Source organism: Eriocheir sinensis, chromosome 7 (genome assembly GCF_024679095.1).
Source record: "Eriocheir sinensis breed Jianghai 21 chromosome 7, ASM2467909v1, whole genome shotgun sequence".
In the NCBI taxonomy this organism is placed as follows: domain Eukaryota; kingdom Metazoa; phylum Arthropoda; class Malacostraca; order Decapoda; family Varunidae; genus Eriocheir; species Eriocheir sinensis.
This window is the reverse complement of record NC_066515.1, coordinates 25,708,444-25,736,203: the sequence shown is the minus strand read 5'-3', so window position 1 is coordinate 25,736,203 and position 27,760 is coordinate 25,708,444. Positions and strand designations below refer to the sequence as shown.

At 41.6% G+C, this 27,760-nt stretch overlaps 5 protein-coding genes across 7 annotated transcripts in view; 2 read left to right on the top strand and 3 right to left on the bottom strand.

The window, feature by feature from the left end:
• Positions 1 to 3,088, bottom strand: part of LOC126995177 (protein brunelleschi-like) — a 48,403-nt gene extending 45,315 nt beyond the window's left edge. Inside the window, exon 1 of the mRNA XM_050854479.1 lies at positions 2,471 to 3,088. The gene's annotated coding sequence lies outside the window, so the exon portion shown is untranslated. The remainder of the gene's footprint in view (positions 1 to 2,470) is intronic.
• Positions 31 to 10,445, top strand: LOC126995178 (TAF5-like RNA polymerase II p300/CBP-associated factor-associated factor 65 kDa subunit 5L). 2 transcript variants are annotated; one of them, XM_050854481.1, is made up of 9 exons: positions 31 to 312; positions 4,257 to 4,356; positions 5,159 to 5,292; positions 5,390 to 5,537; positions 6,016 to 6,125; positions 6,832 to 6,922; positions 7,073 to 8,073; positions 8,375 to 8,611; positions 9,315 to 10,445. In XM_050854481.1, the coding sequence occupies exons 2-9, from the start codon at positions 4,288 to 4,290 to the stop codon at positions 9,469 to 9,471; spliced, it is 1,947 nt and encodes a 648-aa protein (XP_050710438.1). In that variant the 5' UTR covers positions 31 to 312; positions 4,257 to 4,287; the 3' UTR covers positions 9,472 to 10,445. The 2 variants fall into 2 exon arrangements, with proteins under 2 accessions (XP_050710438.1, XP_050710439.1); XM_050854482.1 differs by lacking the exon at positions 4,257 to 4,356.
• A 477-nt stretch (positions 10,446 to 10,922) lies between these two features.
• LOC126995180 (stress-associated endoplasmic reticulum protein 2-like) lies at positions 10,923 to 14,380 on the bottom strand. The gene is made up of 3 exons (XM_050854483.1): positions 14,172 to 14,380; positions 12,674 to 12,746; positions 10,923 to 11,349 (listed from the first exon to the last, which is right to left on the bottom strand). Exons 1-3 carry the CDS (start codon positions 14,253 to 14,255, stop codon positions 11,312 to 11,314), a joined length of 195 nt encoding a protein of 64 aa, XP_050710440.1. The 5' UTR covers positions 14,256 to 14,380; the 3' UTR covers positions 10,923 to 11,311.
• A 2,158-nt stretch (positions 14,381 to 16,538) lies between these two features.
• On the top strand, positions 16,539 to 22,958 carry LOC126995176 (COP9 signalosome complex subunit 6-like). 2 transcript variants are annotated; one of them, XM_050854477.1, is made up of 8 exons: positions 16,539 to 16,698; positions 18,027 to 18,228; positions 18,327 to 18,590; positions 19,125 to 19,256; positions 19,983 to 20,134; positions 20,652 to 20,814; positions 21,262 to 21,455; positions 22,209 to 22,958. In XM_050854477.1, the coding sequence occupies exons 2-8, from the start codon at positions 18,066 to 18,068 to the stop codon at positions 22,347 to 22,349; spliced, it is 1,209 nt and encodes a 402-aa protein (XP_050710434.1). In that variant the 5' UTR covers positions 16,539 to 16,698; positions 18,027 to 18,065; the 3' UTR covers positions 22,350 to 22,958. The 2 variants fall into 2 exon arrangements, with proteins under 2 accessions (XP_050710434.1, XP_050710435.1); XM_050854478.1 differs by having other exon boundaries at positions 16,548 to 16,710.
• Positions 22,959 to 23,664: 706 nt separating this feature from the next.
• Positions 23,665 to 26,940, bottom strand: LOC126995175 (DNA-directed RNA polymerase III subunit RPC9-like). Its single transcript, XM_050854476.1, has 4 exons — positions 26,887 to 26,940; positions 25,259 to 25,391; positions 24,454 to 24,606; positions 23,665 to 23,877 (listed from the first exon to the last, which is right to left on the bottom strand). Exons 1-4 carry the CDS (start codon positions 26,892 to 26,894, stop codon positions 23,752 to 23,754), a joined length of 420 nt encoding a protein of 139 aa, XP_050710433.1. The 5' UTR covers positions 26,895 to 26,940; the 3' UTR covers positions 23,665 to 23,751.
• Between the last annotated feature and the right edge of the window lie 820 nt (positions 26,941 to 27,760).

Genomic DNA, 27,760 nt, shown 5'->3' with positions numbered 1-27,760 from the left:
CAATTTAAAAGCACGACTGAACAACGAGACCCGGTGTGCTGGGAGCCAGTGTTTATAATAAGGACTGCTGGCCACAGCTAAAATGGGCAGTGATGTACAGAGGCCCTGACCCAGGGGTCAACCATCCTAGCTACAGGGGGATCTGCCTCAGACCAAGGGAGTTGAAGGGACAGAAAGAAGACACCAGGCTCAGGGCACGGACGCCTTCCCATTGCCCCTTGCAGTGGTCGCTGAGAAGGGAGAGGAGCAGCAGGTTGTGGGGGATGGAGAAAAGGAAAAGGAGCCACAGGGCTTAACAGACCCTTCAATCTCGTAAGTTTACATAAGATTGCATTGTTATGATCTGGTAAGATAAGGTGACACATTTGTTATAGTCGTCATGTCTGTATCCATTATCTGCTTTGCCGTGGTTTGCTGTGTGCTGAATAGAAAAGTATTATTTATCTAGGAGGTAAACAGCAATTAATGCGCGTGAGCGACAAGGTCTTGTGTGATTAATCTTGCTTCAGTTGCAATGCAGACTACAAATAATAATAAATTTTAATAATAAATTGCCTATATTTACGAGGCATACCTGACCTGATAACCACACACAGTGAAGACTCAGAGGTCCTATTGTTAACTCTTATCATATCAGGAACAGCACAGATAGATTATACATTTCAATAAATAGGAATCATATAAGTACATTTGTAAGGTATTTATGTGTATTGTGGGTTTATATATAATGAGGGACTTCAATGCATCAGTGGATTCAAATATAATGAGGATGGATATTTAGGTAACAGTAAAGCTGATAATAAGGCTGATAACAATAAGCTGATTGTTAAAGAGTGTCAGTACATTTAACGTGGTATTCCTGGATTAATACACGGAAATCAAGTTCTTTTATTATTTACAGCAGAGGCAGACAAGGACATACGGTAAATAATAGAAGAAAAAAATACAGAAAAGAGATATCCTAGTTGAGTAGTATTTTATAAAGCATATAAGAAAAATAAATTCACAGAAAAAAAAAAGATATCCTACCTGAATCAGCATAATTTTCTACTACACACATCACTGAATATCTTAACACAATAATTTTTTTTTTAGTCAGTGTGCCTCCTGCTGCTTCTTCCTCCCTAAATCAACACTACTGGCTTGCCTTTCCTACCAGACTGATTTGCAAATATATATGTTTAGGCCAATGAGATAACTTTTACTCATTGTGTTTTTATAGATAGGAAGAGGATTTACCATTGACTGAATATATGATCACGCTGCCATAAAAATCTTATGTTAAATCTGTTACTATGATTCACAAAAAACAATATCATCTTGTATCACACCTGACGAACTCAAGGCGTTAGCTCAGTGCAAGGCTAAATTTAACCCTTGACTGTGAATTTCCTACAAGAAGACTTCACCAAGCTACAGGAATGGAACAAAAAGTGGCTGTTACAATTCACTGAAGAAAAATGTAAAGTTCTGCACCTTGGGAGGGGATATCCAGCACACCAATACCACATGGGAAACACTCCACTATCCACCACAGAGACAGAGAAAGACTTGGGAGTATATGTTACCGGGCTACCAGTGAAGGAAAAATCCGTGCCAATTGCAGTGGACGGGTTAGAAACTCCAACCCGGACCAGCTGGACCTCAAGAAAAGGAGCGCTAGACTAGAGAGCAGCAGTGGACCATCATGACTGTGAGACCTGGACTCTTAACATCATCAAGTAACCAAGCAAGTCAATTAGATATAGTTCCTCCACCATCATTTCCCATCCTAAATTGTCCCTTATATGATGCAATGAGTTATATGGACATGGGCATAAAGTAAATAATAGAAAAAAAACAGAAAAGAGATATCCTAACTGAGTGGCATTTTATAATACATATACAAAAAATAAATTCACAGAAAAAAAAAATATATCCTGAGTATTCTACTCATAAGATAACCCTGATTCTTCAAGGTCAGCACAAATAGGTCAACCCCAAGTAGTAGACAGGTCACAGGTCACGGGGGAGGTCATAAGGGTCACTCTATCCCATCCTCAACTGTCCCTTAAATAAACCCAATGTAATTTACTTTTCACAAGCTAACCCTGATTCTTCAAGGTCAGCACAAACAGGTCAACCCCAAGTAGTAGGCAGGTCACAGGTCACGGGGGAAGTCATAGAGGTCACCCTACCCCCCCTTCCCCTCTTACGTGACCCCGGGAGGAAGGGCATAGGAGTTGATGCCCAAAACATACTTACTGTGATATGTGTACGAAGGAAGGAAACTATGCCCCCGTGGCCTTGGTGAATGGTGAATTATGTGTTATTTGTCGTTATATGTTGTTATTTAATCTCTATGTGGCTTAAAAGGCGGGTGTGAGGGATGATGACGGATGTGCAGGATGAAGGGGGCGGATGAGGCGAAATTACACGTATCAATTAAGGCCTGTAATTACTTGTCATGGCATAAGAGGAGGGTACTCACCATGCTGGCTGAAGGGGCACTCTCTGCCGGGTCCGTGGGCGCCAGGGTATCGTCCACACAGGTCAGGTTGGGCAGCAGGGAGGAAAAATGAAGGTTTGGTGGCGGCCGTGGCAAAGATAGAGGGTGTCTTCTTTGTTACAGGCCTGCCAACCCCTCTCACCAGCAAAACACAGCCAGATTATCGTACTCAGAGCCTCGTATATACCGGTTTCTGACGCCTAACTATTGCCAAGAAGCACCAATAATTAACCATTTTAACAATAACTATATATGAAGGTAGTTATTTGGGACGAGGAGGCATTTTTGGGGTCGGAAATTGGCAAACATAGGAGGCTGAGTACGACAATCTGGCAACGTTGATACACAGCACCAGCCACAGCTTATTTTGGCTTTAAATGAGGAAATGTCGTGTTATATATTGTGTAAACGGTTATCTAAAGACGTATTAAATAAAGAGGATGAATAATAGGTAAAATTGGCCTGATTGATGCTGTGAATGTTCGGGCGCACGGAGAAACTGGCCTCACCTAGCTATTATCTGACCTATTATTGGACTTCTACATTATTTTTGACGTTATTTAAGTCAATATATCTTAAACTGCATTTTCCCCCCTATTTCGATTTATATGAAAATCTGTGGAATATCGCAGACGGTGGAAATGCAATGGATGTATACTTAAAAATGTAGTTTATACAGATAATTACACCCCAGTAGTTTATTATATGTGTTTCAATTTCAATATTTGCCGCAAAGGGAAGAGTACGAGGGCAGGAGCAGTGGCCGTGACCTCTGACCCGGCGCCGGAGCCTGAAGGGAAATATCAGGAAAAACGCAATGACGACCTAAAACTAATATAAATCATCCCTCATACATCAAAAATTTATTCTCTATGCAAAGTCACACAGTAATTTGGTGGTAATTAACAGAGATATCAAAGGAGAATAGGATCGAGTAGAGAGGAGATCAGCTTAGTCTGGTGTGACCTAACTAAAAGATAAATCATCCCTCATACATCAAAAATTTATTCTCTATGGAAAGTCACACAGTTTTTGGGTGGTAATAAAGGAATCAAGGGAGGAGGAGAGTAAAGAGGAGAGTGGGGTAGCGTTGTAATTCGGGAAAATTTAATTGCCGACCTAACTGAGATAAACCACCACTCATACATCAAAAAGTATATTCTCTATGCAAATTCACATGACAGTAATTTGGTGGTAATAAAGATACAATGGAAGGAGAGAGGATCAAAATCTGCATGGTAGCGTTGTAATTCGGGAAAAGTTAATTGCCGACCTAACTGAGATAAACCACCACTCATTCATCAAAAAATATATTCTCTATGCAAAGTCACACAGTTTTTTGGCGGTAATAAATGAATCAAGGAAGGAGGAGGAGGAGAGATCGAGATATCCCGTGTGTTGTAAAGGGAAATATCGGTAAAGTCGCAGAAATTACCTAACTAACATAAACCACCATTCATACATCATCATTTTTTTATTCTCTATGCAAAGTCACACAGTTTTTTGGCGGTAATAAGTAAATCAAGGGAGGAGGAGGAGGGGAGATCGAGGTATCCCGTGTGTTGTAAAGGGAAATATCGGTAAAGTCGCAGAAATGACCTAACTAACATAAATCACCATTCATATGTCACCATTTTTTTATTCTCTATGCAAAGTCACACAGTTTTTAGTGGTAATAAATGGATCAATTGGGAATGGGAGTAGAGAGTAGTGTGCCCCGTGCGTTGTGTTGGCAGCCCTGTATTTAGTAAACATGTCGGTGCATCAGCTGGACGCGGCACCATGACCCGCCCCGCGCCATGAAGAAGGTCAGGACGGACAAGATTATGGCCGCCGTCAATGAATACCTCAAGAAAAGGAATCTAGAGGTAAGGAAATGTCTGTTCCCCCGGTGTGAGGCTCCCCGTGTCCCCCGTAGTAGAGTAACGGACGAGGTGTTTTTTCCCTCCTCGGGGCATGATCGGGAAGGTCATCTAGTTATTTGTGGGTCAAAAAACGATTATATTTAAAATGGAGTACTCATAAACTGGTACTCTTCCTCATGTGGAATGTGTGCGTCGGGTTTGAAGGTTTGAAGTCCCAGAGATGCCCAATTTTTTACCCCATTCTCAATATGCTCGGGAAGGTCATCTGGTTATTCACAGTTCAAAAAGAAATACTCATAAACTGATATTCTCCCTCATGTACAGTGTGCTCGTCGGGTTGGAAGGTGTTAAGTCCCCGCCCTGTCAAATTTCACGATGCAGGATGGAAGTTAATGGGTGGTGATGAAGAGTGACTTGTGTAGATTGATATAGATTAATTTTACAGTTTACAATCTTATCGGAGTGAATAAGAATACATTTGTTTGATTCACATTTCTTTACGTGTTGAGTTGTAAGCTTATATTTTTTCATTTTTGTGTACTCGCAGTATTGTATGGTTCAAAATATAGTAATTAGACTTCTTTAGCTTTTAATGTGAAGACAAAATTCTGTTGGGATTCAAATTGGAGCTAAATGGTAATAAGTCCAGAAGTTGTCCATGCCATCCAGTGTAGCTTTGAGGGATAGCCTTTGCAACAGCTCCCCTGATGTAATATTTCCCTTCACTCTTACTTATTACTGGTCTCCGCTTTACTTTCTTCCGTTGCGGTGTCCGAGGTGTGACTGACATGCATTGCTCCCCCAGACACCCACGCCGGGAGGGACAGCCACCGAGCGCCATGCCGGGGTGATGGGGCTTGTGTCCCCGTCCACCCCCAACAGCTTCACCTTCTCCACCACCACCACACACCACTCACAGATCGACCACCAGTATGTCAGGTGAGTCTATGTGGCTTGTCCTGCCCCGCCAAATGCATGCGGTGGAATTCCTAGTGACCAGTACTTCCATATTTCACTTCATTTCCTTCCCCCTTAGACTCAAGTCCTGGATGATGGATGCGAGTGAGCCCTGCCGCTCCGAGTTGTCGCAAGTGTTGTTCCCGCTCTTCATCCACCTCTACCTTGAGCTGGTGGCCGGCACTGGGCGACAGACGGCCAGGAAATTCTTTGTCAAACACTACCAGGTGAAGATTTTGTTAACATATCTATTTCTTATTATAGTATTAGTTGTTATTCATATATTATTGAGTGTTTATATTTTTATTTATTATTATTTTCTTTATAATGATGATTCCCTGTTGTAATTTTTATCAACCTATTAGTTATTTGTGTATTCTTTACTATTACTTTTATTTATTTTCTTTCCTCTGATTCCCTCTTAATGATGTTGAGCTAAATGGTGACCTTTATATTTTGTTGTCAGTTCGATGTCACGTTTTCATTTCCATTTGTATGCATGTCAATAATTATTTTTTCCAACATTAAATTTCTTTCATGAATAGTACTGGTAAGGAAAAAGCCACTTCAGTCTCCATCAGCATCTCCAGAAACATTTACATTAGTGCATTTTCTTCCTTTTGTTCAGCTATTTGTAATATTTATTATCACTATCTTCTTTTTTTGTTATTTATTCCCCGAGTTCATCACACTTCCCGTCGGCAGGTGTTTCTGGTCAACCGCGACTATGAAAACATCCTGTCACAAGTCCTGAACGCTGCCAACATCAACTCGGCCGTGGACATGACAACCTCACCCATTATCCAGAATCTCAAGTAGGTGAATGCATGACAAAGGAAGACTGACCAAATAGATTAATATACATGACTCTACTTTCTTCCTATTCATTACCTCAGTTGTTTCTTACCTCCTTTTGCACAATAATCTCAAATACATGCAGAGGAATGGATTAATATATACATGAACTTGTTTTCTCACCTCATTTTGCATAACGATCACCAAATACATCTGATGGAGTGGATTAATATATATTTTCTTGCTTTCTTATTTAGTTTAGCACAACAATCATAAATATTACACCCAGAGGAATTAATTACTGGTATTATAAATGTTATTGCTTTCTTATTTCATTTAGCACAAAAATCATAAATATCACACCCAGAGGAATGGATTATTATCAGTGGTTTTGCTTTCTTAGGTATATCCCTCATTACCACAACAATCACAAATATACTGATTATGCTTAGAGGAGTATGGCATGTGGTGTGTCAAGATGGGATAGATTAAGTAATGACAGTAATATTTTTATTTTTGGGAGGAATCAACACCATTTTTTTTTTCTGTATCTTTTTCCCCTTGAGCTCCCACCTGTACTGTACAAAAAGGGGGGAAATCACATTGTTTTATTGTGCTGCAGGAGTGGAAAGTACCTGATGTGTCTATCTGTATAATTTTTTACCCTTGAGCTCCCACCTGTACTGTAAAAAAGGGGGGAAATCACATTGTTTTATTGTGCCGCAGGAGTGGAAAGTACCTGGTGCGTCTGAGCGAGGTCACACTCAACTACTTCCTGCGTTACCTCAAGGCCACTGAGAACCCCACACTCCTACAGGTCAGTGCCGCTTCCTAGTGCTTTTTTACACCTTTTAGTTACCTCAGTCTTCATAGTTTCTTTTTGTTTCCTTTTTTTAATTTTTTGCACCCTTGAGTTACATCCTTTCATGCAAAAATAAATAAAATAATAACCTAACCCCGCCTTCAGATCTTTAACACATACATCGAGGTGGAGGTGGACGACTCAGGTGCCGGGAGCTCTGGCGCTGTCTTCCGCACCCCAGACACACACGCCGGGGCCTCGAATGGCATGGTAAACGGCCACACCCCAGAGTCCCTGACCTCGGAGACCATGGCAGCCTCAGCGGACGGCCTCGACTGCACACAGGAGGAGCTGCAGAAGGTGAAGGACGCCATTGCTCGTGTCCGATCCGCCCAGCCTGTTCCGCCCTCGCTGTGTGTGTATACGGTGTCGAACGCCTACAATGGGCTCAGCTGTGCTTGTGTCAACTCGGACGGGAGCCTCCTGTCGTGTGGGTTCGAGGATAGCGTGATAAAACTATGGAAGCTGACCGCCCCGGTGCATAATATAGGGTTTACAAAAAAGACAATCACCATAGGGCCCAGAGGGGGTGTGTCCCATCCGCTCCTAGCCTGTGATGCCTCGCGGATAGAGGACGATGGGGATGGCGGGGAGGAGGAGAAGGATGAGGAGGAGGCGGCGGCGGAGACACGTAATGGCGGGCGTCGGAGGAATCGCGGCGGGGAGCTGTATGCCCTGCGTGGCCACCGAGGGCCTGTCATGGATGCCTGCTTCACCCATGACTCCTCACACCTGCTGTCGGTAAGCGAGGACACCACCATGCGTCTGTGGAGCCTTGAGAGTGGGCAGGCCGTGGCTCTGTACCGCGGCCACAGCTACCCCGTATGGTGCGTCACGGCGGCCCCGTTAACCATGCACGTGGCCACTGGTTCATACGACACCACCGCTAGGATATGGGCCACGGACTACACCTACCCCCTGCGGACCCTTGCCGGCCATACCCAGTCGGTGGATTGTCTCGCCTTCCACCCTAATGGCACGTACCTGGCGACTGGTTCATGCGACCGTTCCATTAGGCTGTGGCAGGTGACAGATGGGAACGCGGTACGGATTCTCATGAACCACAAGGCGCCTGTGAACTCCCTCGCCTTCTCCCCCAATGGAAAGTAAGTTCCTACGTTCCTCTGTGAAGATGTTGTTTCCTCTAATTAGGGTTATATAGGGGATTTGATTCCTTTATTGGGATATGCTCTTTTGTAATAGGGTAACTGCACTGCTCTTCTATAAGGACAAGGCATTTTTCTTTATCAATCTGCTCCTCTTTTCCCATATTTAATTCTTTGTCTTTATCATCCACTGTAACTTTATTTCTTGTTTTTTCTTATCCTCTTTTCCTTTTTCTTACCCCATTAACAATATCCCAGGTAGGAATGACATTACAGGTGTTACATCAATTCCCTTCCCCAGGTATCTTGCGTCTGGGGGCGAGGACGGCGTGGTGCTGGTGTGGGACCTGGCGGGGGCGCGGGTGTTGGCTGACCTGGGTGCTGGGGCCGAGGGAGGGAGCACCAGCAGCAGCATGGACACCTCAGAGCACGTGGACCCCATAGTTGGCCTTTGCTGGTCCACCGACTCCAACCTGTTAGTCTCGGCTTCGTCTGATGGTTGTGTGCGGTCTAGCCACCTTAGGCAGACCACAGGCAGGTGGGTTGGGGACTACACCCTCAGAAAACAAGTTAAAAATCATCATCATTTCGTTTAACATCCGTTTTTACGCTTGCTGAGCGGTTGGACGCTTTATGGCTCTCCTCCATTCTACTGTCTTCTGCCTGACGTTCATCCAAGCCCATCAATGCCAAGTCTTCCTGTATACACCTCGTTTTCCTAGGTCTACCAAGCTGGTCTCCTTCCTTCTACCTCTAATCTCAAGTTAAAAATCAGCCTTTAATAATATACATTGGGTTCATAGTAGACTTTATAATGAAATGACTATACGAGGCATGTATTGACAGGGCAGCTTCATTACATTACATTCGTACACACATTACATACTGTCATTGAACTTAACTACGTAACAGTAAACCTAAGTAGCCATTTCTTCTTAACCTTACAATGGTCCCCGTTTATTTAAGACCTTTTTCTCTTCCAACTAAATCAAACCCAGTCATTTCCTCTCCCTTTTACAATCACCGTAGTTTATTTATGACCATTGTTTCATCTCTTAGTTGTCTTTTATTTATGACCTTTCTTCTGACTAAGCCTAAGCAACAACTTCCTCTCTCCCCTTTACAATAGTCTCAGTTTGTTTACATCCGTTTTCTCTTCTGACTAAACGTAACCAACCATCCTCTCTCCCTTTTACAATAGTCTGTGTTTATCTATGTCCGTTTTCTCTCTTTCCTCACAGTGACGGCAGCAGCGGGTGGGAGCTGAGTGAGGTGCGATCTGTGCTGTGCGGGATTGGTACAAATGGAGGGGGTGTCGGCGGGGGGCAGCTCCTCCACACCTCCCTCACCTGTCATAATTATCTCACAGCTGTCACTGCTCTGGACGTGGAGAGATAAAGGAGGGTGTCAGTTTTTCATCCTTTGGTCTTTTCGTACTTATCTCATTCACTTGTTTATCTTTTGTTTCTCATTTCTCATCCTTATCTTATTTATCTCACTTTTTGTCTATTTTCTTATCCTTGTCCTCATTCCCATCTTCATTGTTGTTCTCATCCTCATTCTGGTCTTTTTTTCTCTTCCTTTATTTTTCTCAATCCTTATCTTCATCCTTACTCATGAGCTTTGTGCCTTTTTCTTCTTGTGTGTCTGTAGCCGTAACTCTTGTATATCCTTTTCCCATGTCCTTTTCAATACATTTCATCCTCTTCCTTTCCAATTTACCTTTCTTCTCTTGTCTCATTCTAGTTCATCTTTCTCTTCTTTTTCCCTCCTCTCCTTTCCTTCCTTCACATTTCCTTCTTCACTTCATCTCCATCCTCATCTGTCGTTTTTGTCGCCCTCCTCCTGCACCTTCTCATAGTGTTGTGTTGAGCTGGTCTCCTAAGTTCCCCCTCATAAGTGCATCCTATATATGCAATCCAGTACATAATCCAAGGTAATACTATGACCTCTTCCTATAGTTAAGGCTTGATCTCCCAGAATGCTCAGAAGTGGATGGAAGGTTGAAAGAATAAGATGTGGAATTGGAATGTGTCTTGACTTTGTGTTGTGTATCAGTGTGTTGTCAAGAGGTGGGGAGTCATGTGAGCGGAGGTTTGTGTCGAGGGCAATAATACGTAATGAACCTACATTGTTTTAAGTTTTCTTTCGTTAAAAAAATGTTTGATTTGTCATGTTCGGAGATTTCTGTATGCATTCTACTTCATCACCTTGCAGTCCTATGTATGTTTTGCGTTTTCTTTATCATATGTTTAAGTTTTGTCTAATGAAACTTTGTCCTGGCTCGGATAAGTGCTGTAGTAGGAAGCCAAGGTGTACAAATTTTCTCGGTACAATAATATGTGTATTTTCGTACGTCCTGCCCACAAAAACCCTCTTTCATTTACCTCTGCCATAGATAATAATTTTAGCAGGGGTCAGATTGCCATTTTTTGTTGTTGCTTTTTACAGCAGAGGAGTCAGTTAAAGGGCACAAAAAAAAGGAAACAAATTGAAAAAAAAGCCCACTACCTGCTGATAATTTGGACTTAATGGTTTTATCTCCGTTTTATGCGTATATGATGAGAAGGGAAGGGAGAAGAGTGAACTAAATGAACTACATAGACCCTCCTTAACAAAAATCTCAACACTAATCTACACTAAAGAACATTGGGCTACACTAAAGAACATTGGGCTAGATACTATGTGACATGTAGCAACCAAATCTACTTCCACTCACTCACTTTTCTCTTTTTCTCACAACACTCACCTTGTTTCCTGGACGCTCCACATCATTGCATTTCCTGAGCTGACCACCGAGACCTTCCAGCTAATATTAGGAATGCGAGGGACGGATTCAAAGGCAAGGATTTACCCCATATGAATTTATTGGCAATGTGATGAAAAATTACTATTATAGAGACTGCCGAGCTGTATCTTGACTCGGCTTTCAAGGGGGGCTGTATTTTGATATAAATATAGATTCCTTATATACAAATATACACAGTTAAACCATACGGTGTCTCGAAAGAATCCAAAAAACGAGGTAAATCCAATTAAATAGCTAAGATCCTTAAGGTTAAAGGTATTAGGCGTTTGACCCTAAATAAAATGTCTTAATATTAAATGGAAAGAGTCGTGAATGTGTGCGTTCAGCCGAGGATTGAGCGTCCGTGAGAGAGCAGTCAGGGCGGGTCCGGGGTGGGAAAAGGGTAGGGAAGGCCGGAGAGGGGGGTCTGTGGCAGCGCTGGCCAGCAGACTAACCCATCCGGATGGACTGGATGATCTGGAACACGGCTGAAAGACACAAGAGGATGATTTTCAGTGAGAAACCTAAGCAGAAGAAGAAAAAAAAATGGAAATACAAGATGGTTGATAATGAGCTTGGAATATGTAAAAAAAAAATCACATAATATTAAACCAAAACAAGATTAAGAACTATGAAAACTGAACCCTAAAATCAGTTAACATTCTATTAACCTATGTTGAAATGCAGAGGTGTCAGGTGAGAGAAGCTACATATTTACTTCTAATTAATCTGAAAACATTAACATCAATCATTATCAGAAGTTTTTATTTTTTTTTTACAACAAAGGAGGCAGCTCAAGGGCACAAAAAAAGAAAACAATAATAAAAAAAAAAGCCCGCTAATCGCTGCTCCCATAAAAGAATCAGAAGAGGATATGGACCCCAGCAGTCCCCTCAATGATCAGATTTGAAGATGAAAAATAAGACAGTGGCAGTAAAGTAAGAGGAATAGAAGGGGATCTGTGCAGCATCATATGAAGATGTCAAGAAATAATGTGGTGGGTAAAATATTTCCTTATCACAAACAAGTAAAACGCAATTTAGGGTCTGAGAATGTCACTTGCCGCGTCACACCTGCCCATGGAAGTGACCTTGACTCCCTCCCAGACAAATCACCTGTTACTGGGAGTCTGCTAAGGTTGTGATACGCCATGTTATCTCACCCACTGATAGCAACGGATGCAGAGACGCAGAAATGAAAAATTATTACTCCCTTTCATTTACAGACTATACTCAAAAGGAATGCTTAATTAGGATGAGCAATTTAAGTATGTAGCTAGTGGTTAAGTGTGCTGTTTATCACAAAGTTTTATGTTAGATATTAGATATTAGATATTAGATATTAGTGTTAGATAATCGGCATCTGTAATCTGTTGTATTAGTGAGATGTACAGATGATCAGTCACACACACACACACACATTGCAGTTACAAAGGCTGGAAACTTCTACCAACACTAGACGTATAAAAAATGATATTATATTCCTAGATCAATGTGTCAAAGGGGAAGAAAAGGTTGACAGTAATGAGTATAGTGTACCTTGAGAGACATATTCAAAAGGGCACAGGGAAAAAATTATACCGAAACAGATGAAAAAGGAAGTGATAAATTTCGGCCTTACAGAAATTAATCAAAAGGAATATATTACAGGGAGAAATTGTGCCAAAACATCACAACTTTAAAGAAAAGGATCCGACAACAGTTTCAAAAGATGGAACACTACAGGCTTGACTCAGTCCTGTAAACATGACCAACCATTTCTTGTCCCCTTTACAATTTTACATTTTACACAAATATACAAACACACACACACCTGAGCCACAGACCACGAAGATAAAGAGTCCGAGTAGCCAGGGCCCCACGGGATAGTTGTCCTCTTCGGATTTCTGGAAAAGGGAGAAAGCTTCATTAGAATAATATTACTTTCACACTTTAAGAATGACACTGTTAATCGGATCTAAAAACGGCGATTTGTAATGGCCGAGTTATACAGTAATGTATCGTATGTCCACAAAGTACTTTACGAAGGAAAATTGTACGTAGAGACAGCGTACTCCTAGAATAATACCTAGAGCCAATTTTTTACTTTAGCATGTGTATTACAGTTCAAATGGCATAGTTTGGATATCATAGAACGAAAAATTAAACGAAGAAATAAGGGGAAAAGAGATGAAGATGAATTTACCACAATATCCTTACTTCAAGCCTTCCCTAAGCCAATTCAATCCTACAGAAACAAGAGTACAGCTTTGATATGCCTCTGTAACCTGTTAATTACTGTTCAAAAGGTGTAATCCAGGCACAATGCAGGGCCATATGGGTGAGGTGACACATGAGGCACCACAATATTTCTTTTGAAGCTTTCCCAGACAATCTTAACTCTATGGTAACGTAAATACAATTTCAATATCCCTTTCTAACCTTTATATTAGGGTTTGAAAGGCTTAATAATGCAAAAAACAAAGCCATATGTACGAGGTGGCAGCTGAGGGCATCACCACCACCACCACCGCCTCACCCGATATTCCTTTCAAAGCTTTCCCAGACAACTTAAAGCCTATACATATACAAATAAATGTTCAATATATCGTTTTAGCTTCAATATCATGGTTTGAAAGGTGTTATATGGCAAAAACAAAGACATGTGCAAGGTGACAGCTGAGGCCCACCACTACTTTATTTGCTTCCCCAGATAACTCTAACCCAATAGGAGCATAAATACAGACTTAATATGCTTTCTTAACTAATATAATACAGTTTAAAAGATGTCAAAGGGCAAGGGCATATGTGAGGTGAAAGCTGAGGGCCACCACCAACACCACCTTGCCCAATATTAATCTTAAGGCTTCCCCAGACAACTTAAAGCCTATACACATATACATAAAAAGTTTAATATACTGTTTTAACTTCAATATCACGGTTTGGAAGGTGTAATATGGCAAAAAACAGACATGTGGGAGGTGACAGCTGAGCACCGCCTCGCCGAATTACTCTTTCAAAGCTTTCCCAGACAACTTAAAGCAAATAAATACACAAATAAATGTTCAATATATCGTTTTAGCTTCAATATCACGGTTTGGAAGGTGTAATATGGCAAAAAAACAGACATATATGGGAGGTGACAGCTGAGCACCACTTCGCCAAATCACCATTTCAAAGCTTTCCCAGACAACTTAAAGCCTATACATATACAAATAAATGTTTAATATCTCGTTTTGGCTTCAATATCACGGTTTGGAAAGTGTAATATTGCAAAAAAACAAAGACATATGTGCAAGGTGACAGTTTGGAGCCGCCACGCCGCCACTCACCGTCGTCTTGGGCACATTCCCTCTCTGCGTCACGTTCTTGGCCGCCTTGTCGTTGGCCAGCCTCATACGCTGCTTGGGGGCCATGGCTGAGGTACTGAGGGCGCTGCGGGTGACACGAAGGAAGGAAAATGAAGGAAAATGAGGGAGCGGCCGCAAGGGTCTGGTGGCAAGGACCGATCTCAGCTGACTGTTGCCGGATCGTCCTACACAGCCTCTTATATTTCCAGATTTAAGACCCAAAAACTGTTTCTTCCACCACACTAACTAGAATAAATTTAGTTATTGTTGAAGTGGTTAATTGTTGGTGTCTGTTTGCACTAGTTAAATGTCAAAAATCGGGAAATCTAATGTGGTGAAAATGATAATCTGGCAACGTTGGACCGATCTCAGCTGTCTGGCCGCGGTGCTACCCTCTTGTCCTCCGCCTCCGCCTCGTAAACTAGTGCCAGAAGGAGAAATTCTTAGCTTTTTAGATCTTTTTAGGGTTGTTTTTCGTATGTCAAAGCTAGATTTATGCTTTACTCGTGATTTCGGTATACTTTGACCAATTGACGTTGCTTCTAATGCCTTTATAACGTCTAAATATGAAGAAATGCTTATGTGAGGGGAAGTAGAAATTCTTAACTATTTAGGGCTATGTAATGTTATTTTTCATGTATCAACACTTTATTCATGATCCTAATACACTTTTACACTTTTACTATGCTCCTATGGCTTTAAATACGTGTAAAAGTGAAGGTAAGACTTGTGCCACGGGGGAAGTTACTTTTTTTCGTCTTCTTTTATTTTTCTTTGACAGGGAAAGTGCATGAAAGCGACAGGTGGAACAGGTACTGCAAAGGCCAAATACTCACAGACAAACGGGGCATTTGACGACCAATTCCAAGTTATAATCAAACAAATTCATACATATTCAGGCTTATATTTTCCTTATATTAGAGGTTAATTCATGATTCTGCTTTACCTTTCAACTTTCTATCCTGCTCAAAGGCTGTAATTAACCTCATAAGTGAAGGTAAACTATATGTCAGCGAGAGAAAGACATCCATAGCTATTCAAAAGGCTTATTATGTAACTCCAGCTAATTTGAAGGTTTCTTACTCTGATATTCATTTCCTAATCATTATTACACACTAAGGTAATTAATTAATCTCCTGACGGAAAGTAATTAAGCTGTCTATAAGGTATCTCCTGTGACATGTATATACGCCATCGACTATCCGTAGACACGTGTATGATATGGTGATAATAATAATAGTGTGGATTCGCGGCAAGTGTCAGTCACAGCCATTGCATACTCGATAATTACAACGTCATTAATTAAGGGAAATGAAGGCGAAACGAAATCAAAATAGTGGAATGGCTTTAGACACGTGTATGCCGCGTTTCATATCCCTCCGCGCCACGTCTGTTTTTAAAGCCACTCTTCCTCTTCTTGTGGTCTATATCACTGTACATCACTTCTTCTTCCTCTTATTTACACACTTATTACTACACTTTACCCTTATTCTTACTTTACTTTTCATTATTCACCTTTGTTTGCTCTGTTTTTTTGGTTTTTCCGTATAATTGATCTTTTCTATCTATATAATTGTCTGTCCTTCGATCTGTCTATCTAGCTCTCTCAATACATTTTTTCGATATTGGTGAATTTTATTAAGAGGGAAATTTGAAGGTTAGTCGTATTGCAGCTTTCTCTCTCTCTCTCTCTCTCTCTCTCTCTCTCTCTCTCTCTCTCTCTCTCTCTCTCTCTCTCTCTCTCTCTCTCTCTCTCTCTCTCTCTCTCTCTCTCTCTCTCTCTCTCTCTCTCTCTCTCTTCTTTCTCTTTCCTTTTCCTCTCCTTCCTTTCCTTCACCTTTCTTTTCCTTTCTCTCCTTCTCATTCCCCTTCTTTTCGTCCCCTTTCCTTTAATTCTTCTCCTTTCCTTTCCTCCCCTTTCGTTCCTTTTCCTCTCCTCCCTTTTCCTTTAATTCTTTCCTTCTCTTCTTTCTTCTTCTTTCTCTCCCTTCTCCTAAATTCTTCTCCTTTCCTTATCAATCTTTTCCTCTCCCTCCTCCCTCCTTTCCTCTCTTTTCCTTCTCCTTCTCGATCCTTTCCTTCCCTTCCTTCTCCTTTCCCTTCTCTTCATCTCCTTTCCTTTCCTTCCCTAGCTTCCTTCTCCTTTCCTTTCCTTTCCTTTCCTTCCTCCTCCTTCTCCTTCCTTCTCTTTTTCTTTCCTTTCCTTCCTTCTTTCCCTTCCTTTTCCCTCCTTTCCTTTCCTCTCTTTTCCTTTCTTTCCTTCCTTCTCCTTTCCTTTCCTTTCCTCTTTTTTCCTTTCTTTCCTTCCTTCTCCTTTCCCTTCCTTCCTCCTCCCTCCTTTCCTTTCCTCTCTTTTCCTTCCTTCTTTCTCTTCTTCTTTCATTTGTTTTGTTTTGTTTTGGTTCCGTTTTCTGAGGAGCCAAACAGCAGACGAGAGAGGCGGCGCGCGGCTCAGGGGAAGACAATACCTGCTCTATCAACCCTCCTGCTCACTCTACCTCACCCACACGTACATAAATAGGTAAAACACATGAAAATACGTTAATAAGATCAATTTCAGCCATTAATTAACTCGCTTTCAGCCATAATAGCCATGGTTCTTCTATCTCTCCTCGGGCATACTGAAGAAAATTATCACGTCTTTTCTAGTCATTTTAACTCCTTCTTTTCATTATTAAGTAGATAGAGGACATGGAATAACTCTAGTAAGCTTAATATCATCCATTAATTAACCTGCTTTCAGCCATAATAGCCATAGTTCTTTTATCTCCTCGGGCATACTTAAGAAAATTATCACATGTATTTTCTGGTCATTGTAACATTTTTTTTCATTATCAAGTAGATAAAGGACATGAAAGCACACTAGTAAGCCTACTATCAGCCATTAATTCGTCTACTTTCAGGCATAATAGCGTTTGTTCTTCTCCCTCTCTCCCATTCCTTATTGAAAGAAATCAGTTTTACGAATTTTCTAATCATTAAACCTCCTTATTTTGTAATTATATATATAAGAGACATGACAGCACACGTATCAGCCTAATTTCAGCCATTAGACCACCTAGTTTCAGCCCTAATTCCCATGGTTTCTTATCTACCCCTGAGAATATCTGCTTTATAATATTTTTGTTTACTCTGTCCTTTATCTACACAATTAGACACATATAATACATCTAAAATGCATTGATAGGTCCAGTTGCACCCATTCAATCTCATGTTTCAAGCAGTCTGAGCCCCAAGCAGATATATAAGTCACGGTAAAACTCTAGAATAACACCCGCCTCAGATAACTAAGCAGACCACGATTGAAACTACTCTCTGGCAAGCTGCGTACTGTGGTCTATCTTTTCCTCCTTTATTTTCTTTTCCCTTATATCCTTCTTCCTTTTTCTTTCTCTTTTCTTCTCCTGTCCTGTATAGCTATCGGTAAAACTCTAGAATAACACCCGCCTTAAGATGACAAAGCAGACCACGGTTGAAACTACTCTCTGGCAAGCTGCTTACTGTGGTCTATCTTTTCCTCCTCTCTTTTCTTTTCCCTTCTCCTTTCCCATATAAGTAACGGTAAAACTCTAGAATAACACCCGCCTCAGATAACAAAGCAGACCACAATTGAAACTACTCTCTTGCAAGCTGCGTACTGTGGTCTATCTTTTCCTCCTTGCTTTTCTTTATTTTTTTTTCTTTTCCCTTATATCTTTCCTCTCCTTTCCTTCCTTCTCCCTTTTCCTTTCTGTAAACTAACAGAACTTAGTTATTAACCGAATATTCTCTCTCCTTTCCATAATACTACAATCACATATTAGTACTGTTGTTCACTTCTCCCCTTTCCCCCCACAGGTGTCCTAGCAAGGCCCGTCACCCCTTCCAACACACACTATGTCAAATATGGAGGTGGACGAGGAGGTAGGGGCAGAGGCAGGGCCGTCCTCCTCCTCTTCCTCCTCCGCCACCCAGGCCCCACTAGAGGCCTCCCCCGCCGGCCCCAGTGATGCGGGGTTCAGTGTTGCCCCGACCTCACCCCAGCCTGTCACCCCGGCAGGTAAGTTAGTTTTTATGTTATGTACAATTATTATTATTATGTTGACTATTAACTATTTATTAGGGTTTCAATTATAAAACTACATTTCTCTCTTCCAGCTGGTGCTAGTGGGAGTGGTAACAGTGGCAGCAGCAGCAGCAGCATTGTGGGAGGCATGGGGTTAGGGAGCGTGGAGGGCCTTGGTGTGGGTATGGGCGTGGGGGGTGGGGGTGGGGGCGGGGGCGGCGGTGGTGGTGGGGAGTCAGTGATGGCGTCGGCAGGCACGGTGGGGAGTGTGTCCGTGTCCTTGCACCCGCTGGTCATCCTTAACATCTCCGAGCACTGGACGAGGCAGCGCGCACAGGAGGGGCGGCCCGTGCAGGGTAAGCCAAGGCGGGGAAGGTTGATGTTTGGTTTGGTGCTAGAAAGACCTCAAGCACTTTTTCATAAATGTTGACTTTTGTATTTTCTTTCATTATTTATTAGCTGCATTTGCTTTGGTGCTAGAAAGAGATCAAGCACTTTCTCATATATGTTGATTTTTGTATTTTTTTCTCTATTTACTAGTGCTGTTTTTACCTTGGTGCTAGAAAGAGATCAAGCACTTTCATATATGTTGATTTTTGTATTTTTTTTCTTTATTTACTAGTGCTGTTTTTGCTGTGGTGCTAGAAAGAGATCAAGCACTTTCTCATACGTAATATTAGTTTTGGCATCTCCTATAGAATAACTCATAAAAATCCTCCTTGTTTTTGCCTATTAAAAGGAAAAGTAACTTATTTTCCATTTTAAACATATTATTAGGGAGATTCCATTTAGTACCCAAAATCTGATACAGTGAAGATATGAATTTTCACTTTTTCATTACACTCCACTTGGGATTTCCTCTCTGTTAAATCTATTCTCCTCACACGCAGTCTTGGGAGCCCTGATAGGCAAGCAGACCGGCAGACACGTGGAGATCATGAACTCCTTTGAGCTGAGTTTCGACGAGCTGGACGGCCACATCATCATCAACCGCGAGTACTACACACTCAAGGAGGAGCAGTGTGAGTGTCCCGGCCCTCACACTAGGGGCTATGGGTCGTATTTTAAAACATTTTGTCGCACAAGTTCACATATTTGACATGGCTTTCATAGGAGCTGTAGGCCTTTCCAGGGGTAGTTTTATGACCCTGGTGGTAGTTTGACCCTTCTTCTGTGCCATGAACCTTAAAAACACTCATAAAGACCCGATTGATCCCCTCTTTGACCTTTAGAAATAGTTGATGTGAGAAGCGATGGCATCTTAAAATACAGTCCTATATTCTTATCAACCATTTCACCATCCAAGCTCACACACAGAAGGCTTTTGTAGGCGTTGTGGGCACTTACAGGGGTAGTTTTATGACCCTGGTGGCAGTTTGTCCAGTCTTCTGCACTATGATCCAGGCAAAGTTGCAAAATGTACCACTGCCCCAATTATCATGACAGAAACCTTTATCTCACACACAATTGGAAGCATCACTGTCACTCATTATCCATTCACATTCTTTTCTTGTTAGTGAAGTATTATAGAAGTTACATTTGTTACTTTTTAGATGTGCCAATTTTTAATCATTTTATAGCTGTGTGTAAATGTGTTGACCAGAAACTTGAGTGATGTAATGTAGAATCATGTTATTTTTTTACATTTCTAAGACTTTTCTAGCATCTTTTAGGCATTGTAAATCTGTGTATAGAGGTGTTGCTTCCTCTTGTGTGAGTGGGATGTTAAGTCCAGTGTTTTTATGCAGACAAGCAGGTGTTCAGCGACATGGACCTGCTGGGGTGGTACACAACTGGGGACACACCTGGCCCACCCGACCTGCTGGTGCACAAGCAGATCTGTGACCTCCTAGAAAGCCCAATCTTCCTCAAGCTCAACCCAATGGCCCGACACACAGATGTAAGTCGCCCTCCACTCGGCTGTATCTACACAACACATCTGTATAGCCACACAATTTCACCTTTAAAACCTATTCTTCAACTAAACTCTTACTTCACCCCCTCTTCACCTATCCCCAAGCAAGCCTTCACTCTCTCCCAGTTGTACAAGTGAAGCAATGCAGGGGCCAAACATTATAACAACCCATTCAGTATAACCATAACAATTAGTCATTTACCTAAGAACATTAACTTATCCCCAATCACCCCCAGTAACCTATCCTCTCACTCTCGAGCCTGGGTTCGATTCCCAGGCGGAGTGGAAAAATTGGGCGGCTTTTCCGATACCCTACGCCCCTGTCCACCCAGCAGTGAATGGGTACCAGGTATTAATCGGGGGTTGTGTCCCTTCTCCTATAATTCCTTCCCCCTCCTCTCTCTGGCATATGACCACAGATATTACGCCGACTAAACAAAACTTTCCAAACTTTTTTTTTCCTCTCTCACTCCCTCATTAACCTCCTCTCGCTCTTTCCCAGTTGCCGGTAAGCATTTATGAGAGTGTGCTGGATCTGGTGAACGGCACCTCCACGATGCTGCTGGTGGAGCTGCAGTACACGCTGGCCACTGAGGAGGCCGAGCGCATCGGTGTGGACCACGTGGCCAGGATGTCCTCCCACGACACCCAGGAAAGCTCCCTTGGTTAGTTACGAGGGTGCTGACAGACAGGCTTCTGATGTGGTGGTTAAGGAGGGTACTCTATTCTATTACTTATGAAGTCTCTATTTACTTTATTTTATTTTTTGCCCTTAACCTGGTAGCTGCGGGGATCATGTTTCCTAAAGGCCCCTCTAAGCGAGAAAATGAGAAAAAATCATCACTCTCACAAACCATTTCATAATATATATCAAAGCATTTGTGATCAGTTTATGCATCATCTATTTTTGGGGGTTTATATCATGGCACAAATTTGGCCTCTTGCTGCTACACGGTAAAGCCACAAATTTTCTACTGGGTTAAGCTGCTTCCTTTACTGTAAAAAAAAAAATATATATTGGATAGTGTAAGGTCGTGGATTCTCTGTTTAGGACGCTATTGTAAGGCCCTGATGAGACACTACACACAGCTGCGTTTCCTCCCCCCAAACAGTGGCGGAGAACCTTCAGGCCCAGTACAGCGCTATCAAGATGCTGGCCAGCCGTGTGCGCCTCATAGCAGAGTACGTGCGGGCCAGCCAGCGCGGGGAGGTGGAGTTCAACCACGAGATCCTGCGGCAAGTCAACGCCCTCGCCCACCGCCTCCCTGTCCTCAACAGTGACAAGTTCAGGGGAGAGTTTTATAATGTAAGAACCTGAATAACATGACACAGAAGGATTGAGAGGTTTAGACATTCAGGGGATGTTTTTTAATGTAAGAATGTGCATAAGAGGAGAGTTTTTTAATGTAAGAACCTGAATAACATGACACAGAAGGATTGAGAGCTTTAGACATTCAGGGGAGTTTTTGTAATGTAAGAATCTGCATGAGGGGAGAGTTTTAAAAAGTAACAACCTGAATAAGGGGAGTTTGTAATGTTAAACCCAGCATAAGATGACATTAAAAGGGTGGAGAGCTACAGCCATTCAAGGGAGAGTTTTTAACGTAAGAAAGTGCAAAAGGGGACAGTTTCGTAATGTAAAAACCAGCATAAGATGACATTAAAAGGGTGGAGAGCTACAGCCATTCAAGGGAGAGTATTTAATGTAACAATGTGCAAAAGGGGACAGTTTTGTAATATAAGAACCTGCATAAGATGACATAAAAAGGGTGGAGAGCTACAGCCATTCAAGGGAGATTTTTAAATGCAAGGAATTGACCTCTCTTTTGGCCACTTTTCACTTTTGTCTTAAAGGAACAGCGATTAACAGGCTTTTTTTTACACCTTTTTGTTGCCCTTGAACTGATTCCTTTGCTGTTAAAAAAAAAAATAGGTGGGGAGGGGTGGGAGACAGTTTTGTAATGTAAGAACTTGCGCTGTTTCAGAATCACCAAACACTCATCATTACCAAGAGTTCAATATCCCTGGCAATATGAAGTAATGATTGTGTTTGTTTCAGCAATGCAATGACGTGGCGCTCATGTCATACCTGGGCACCATCACCAAGTGCTGCAACACCATGAACCGCTTCATCAACCGCTTCAACCTGCTGCACGAGAGGCTGGCCATGGGGCGGAGGATGCGCGGACTATTTTTCTGAGAGTTAATAGACCCTTATTAGTTGAGTCATTATTGCTATAGCCAAACCATTTCAAATAGTCCGTTTGGGCGTCCGATTCCGTGGGTCCTTTCTTCCCCTTTTCTCTGCCGCACAGTCCCTTCCTCTCATATGTTAGCTATAGGTAACATATGAGAGGAAGGGATAGGTGTTGGGGCTGTGTGGAAGAGCAGAGGGGAGGAAAGGACCTGGGGTATTGAACGCCCAAACAGACTATTTGAAATGGTTGCCCTATAGGAGTGTTCGATAACTTACCTCACAGCAAAACTCATCGACTTGTATAGCAGTCCTTGATCTGATTCCTGTAAAGCATCGCCTAAGAATACTTGCAGCACCACACGACTCTTGTCATACGTAGCGTTAAGATGCAGATTGTTATTTATTAATCGATTCCTGGAGCTACTTTGTGAGCTTTTGTGTTTCAGTGTATTGAGAAGTACTGTGCATCATTAAATTTGTTCTATTCCTGTTTTTAACTATGTGACCAGCAGTGTTGCGTCGTGACTATTGAAGGACTGATTGTATGAAACTTGGCATGCAGCTACAGTAATTCTTCCTGACTTTTCTTTCAATAAAAATATGTAAAGCGGATATAGGAAAGTTTTATAACCCTGTGTTTTATAACCCTGTGGAAGTAGGAAAGTTATCATTTGGCACGGATTCTGAAAATGTGGTGCGCGTGGACTGACAATAATGACCTTACCACACGCCGTCCACAACTACGACTTCTCAAAAAACTAAATATAAATACAAAACTAGACGGTCTTCTGTGAGCTATGAGAAAGAAAACAGAAATAGCTTTGCCTACACATGAAAGTACTCAGTTAAAAACGTCTTAATCTTTTCCCAAGTCTGTTTCATTTACCCAAAGAAAATAAGTTAAAAATATTGTATAAAAAAATAATAAAGTGGAAAAGAAATATATAAAGTAAATAATGTTGTCAGCGTGTTCTATTACTAAATGGAGGAGAATGCAAACAGTATCTAAATGGAAGCCACCTACACCATTCAAGAGTGACAAAGATACATGAGAAAGATATATGAGAAAGAAAACAGAAATAGCTTTGCCTACATATGAAAGTACTCGGTTAAAAACGTCTTAATCTTTTCCCAAGTCTGTTTCATTTACCCAAAGAAAATAAGTAAAAAATACTGTATAAAAAAAATAAAGTAGAAAAGAAATACAGTGAATAATGTTGTCATCGTGTTGTATTACTAAATGGAGGAGAATGCAAACACTATCTAAAAAAATGAAAGCTAACTACACCATTCAAGAGTGACGAAGATACAACCCCAGTCAACATTCATAAAAAAATTTATTCCATAGAAAACAAAAAAACTATAAATATCTGTCAGGTTAGGGAGCAACAGCGGGGGCGAGAGGTTATTGTGCGGGACCGTTAGCCATTTGTTGTGCGGAGGCGGCGGGGTCAGGCAGGTGCAGCTCCACTAACGAGATGAGCTGCTCCACCTGTTCTTCTGTCAGCCGGTCCTCACTCTCCTCAATGATCTGGGGACATGAGGAAGAGAGGGGAGGATGAGGAACTGGACATAAGGAAGATAGAAGGAAATGGGGACATAGGGAGGCTGAGAGGAAGAAATGGAGATGCAGGATAGATGGGAGAAGGAAATAGGGACAAAGGGAAGATTGGAGGAGGAAACGGAGAGGCAGGGAGGAGGAACTGGACACAGGGAGAATGGAAGAGGGAACTGGACACAGGGGGAATGAGAGAAGGAATTGGACATAGACAGGGAGGATGAGAGGAAGAACTGGACACAGGGAGGATGGGAGAAGAAATTGGACACAGGGAGGATGAGAAGCTGGGGCCCTGAGACATGTAAAACTATCACTAGGCTCACAAATCAACCCATGAAAATCCCAGTAGCTTCCAGGAGGGTGTTCGAACAGGCAAACTAAAGTGTCGATACATGTAGAAAAACGGGCATGACGTCTGACTCTAACTACCCTTAATCCAGCCAATCAGCTCCTGTAGTTGTAGAAGAGGGGGAGGGCTTGGGGTCAATCTTGTGTATGTTAACTTAACCTAACCTAATAGCACAAAGACACACACGGCAAGTCACCCACCAGCTGCATCTCCACCGGGGTTGTTGGTCTCAGGTTGATGAGTTGGAGTTTCTCGGCTTTGGTCAGCTTGAAGTTCTTGGTTGCCTCGAGGAAGCGCTGGATCACCTCTGGGCTCTGGATTTTGCAAGGCGTTCTCTCAAGGTATTTTAGAGTCTGTTGATCACAAAGGGAATTTGATTGATGTGAATAAGGATAAAGTGAATAAGTATCATGTAAGGCTATACTCTGATCACTAACCTATTTTCTATTATATTTATTGTTACTCACTGGTATCAAAGGAGGAGGAACCAGGGATACAAGAAGGCTAGATGGAAGAACTGGGGACACCTCTACTTGTGTATCATAATTACTAGTCAGCTTTATGTAGTAGTATTTATATATATTAATTTATCTATCCTAGGCATCATCTTTATATATTACATCATTCCTGTTACCATTTACCTATTAGCATTACTTAAGGCTTTCATGTATTTATTTCTTCAGTTATCCGATGCACTATCCTCCTCAAATCAATTCTAACTATGTATTTCTCTATTCAGCGAGACAGTTCCCAACCGTTAATAAGCCCCAGCACTTAACAGTTTTACGTACTTATTAATTCATTTATCCAAGGCATTATCATCCTAAAATAATTTCCATCCATCTACTTCTCTATTCAGCGAGACAGTTCCCAGCCGTTAATGAGCCCCAACACTTAACACTTTTACGTACTTAGGTATTAATTCATTTATCCAAAGCATTATCATCCTAAAATCATTTCTACCCCAGGAGTTGATGCCACCCAGCCCTTATCAGCGGCACTCACATCAAAAGCAATGTTTGCGAGATGCGTCTGTGTCTTGTTGATGTTGCGCTTGCCCTTGTTCCCCTGCTGACACACCTCCTGCAGCAGCGTGTACACCTCGTAGTTGCTCAGCAGGGCGCCCTTGCTGTTCACGCTGAAACACACACACAAACGCACATGTTCTTCAGGCTGTGGTTAGTGCACGGAATATATTGCCCGTCGCTGCTACCGGGTCAAGAAACAGGATCCCCGCAGCTACCGGGTTAATCACAGAGGCAGAACTCGAAAAGTAGACGTTTGCGACAGAAATGAGGTACAAAATCGTGCAATTCACTACATTTATAACCAGAAAATCATGAACCACGTGAGAAAATCGTTGGTTGGGTGAAACTGTAAATTGTCCGGAATTTCACCTAATTTTGTGGGCATGTCAAATTCTCAAGCCAATTCCACCTTATAATTCCTCCCCCATTCTTGTATTATGAACCCAAGACTCATAAATCACGCAAAAAACAACTCTAGAAACCATACAACCCATGAAATGAACAAAAATGACATAATATCTAAGTAATTTCATAAGGTTTTTGGGCGTGTCAAATTCTCAAGCCAACTCCACCTTATAATTCCTCCCCCATTCTTGTATTATGAACCCAAGACTCATAAATCACACAAAAAACAACTCTAGAATCCATACAACCCACGAAATGACCAAAAAATGACAATATTTAAGTAATTTCATAAGGTTTTGGGGCGTGTCTAATTCTTCACTCTGTTCCACTCTTGTATTATGAACCCTAGACTCACAAACCACGCAAAAAACAACTTTAAAGTCCATACAACCCACAAAATGACCAAAAAATGACAATATTTAAGTAATTTCATAAGGTTTTGGGGCGTGTCAAATTCTCCACTCTGTTCCACCCTTGTATTATGAACCCAAGACACAAATCACATAAAAACTACCTCTAGAATCTTTAAAACTCACGAAATAACCCCAAAAATGACGCAATATTTAAGTAATTTCATAAGGTTTTTGGGAGTCTTAAGCCAAGTCCACCTCTAATTTCCTCTCCCATTCTTGTATTATGAACCCAAGCCACAAATCACATAAAAACTAACTCTAGAATCCTTAAAACTCACGAAATAACCCAAAATGACGCAATATGTAAGTAATTTCATAAGGTTTTTGGGAGTGTCAAATTCTCCACTCTGTTCCACCCTTGTATTATGAACCCAAGACACAAATCACATAAAAACTAACTCTAGAATCCTTAAAACTCACGAAATAACCCAAAATGACGCAATATGTAAGTAATTTCATAAGGTTTTTGGGAGTGTCAAATTCTCCACTCTGTTCCACCCTTGTAGTATGAACCAAAGACACAAATCACATAAAAACTACCTCTAGAATCCTTAAAACTCACGAAATAACCCAAAAATGACAATATTTAAAGTAATTTTACCCAGGGACCTCAGATTTTTGGGAACGTGTCAAATTCTCAAGCCATATCCCCTGTTATTACCTCTCCCACCCTTATTTTACCCCCCTGGACGCCTTCCCTGGGGCCTCACACACCCTGGGAATGCAATTATGACCTCCCATGGCGCCTGTGTGGAAGGAAAAAGAGAAAAAGGTAAAAAAAACTCACACCTCCATGCCGCTCTCTCTTCCTTCCCTGTCGTCTGCTACTTGATCTTGATGTCCCAGGTGGCAAGGGGGTCATCTATTATTTTTAAGTTTTTACGTCATATTTCAGGTTTTTAGGTCATGATTCTTTGCTTTCTATGTTAAGTTTCTAGTCTCTCTCATGTTACCTCTTCTCTTGTCATGTTGTAGGGCCAATTCCGTTCTTAATTCTCCTTTTTACTCAGTTTTCACGTCATATTTCTGGGTTTTCATGTCTTATTTATACGTTTTATGTCATGTTTTACTAAGTTTTTACGTCATATTTCAGGTTTTTAGGTCATGATTCTGTGCTTTCTATGTTATGTTTCTAGTCTGTCATGTTACCTCTTCTCTTGTCATGTTATAGGGGCATTTCCGTCCTTAATTCTCCTTTTTACTCAGTTTTCACGTAATATTTCTGGGTTTTCATGTCTTATTTATACGTTTTATGTCATGTTTTACTAAGTTTTTACGTCATATTTCAGGTTTTTAGGTCATGATTCTGTGCTTTCTATGTTATGTTTCTAGTGTCATGTTACCTCTTCTCTTGTCATGTTATAGGGGCAATTCCGTCCTTATTTCTCCTTTTTACTCATTCATGTCTTGTTTATGCGTTTTATGTCGTTTCTGCTTTTCATATATTTCTACTTTTATGCCGCATTGTTATAATTCGTCATGTTTTTGAGGTTGCCCGAAATCTTCACTATACTACATCTCCACACCTCTGAGAAATCAACCCAGATCAGGAAATGGTTTGCCAGCACCGGGGGATCGAACCCACGACCAGAGAGATGGGAAAGCCACTCCTAAACCAGTCGGCCAGAGTAGGCCTATATACCTGCCTGTCGTAGTGTGAT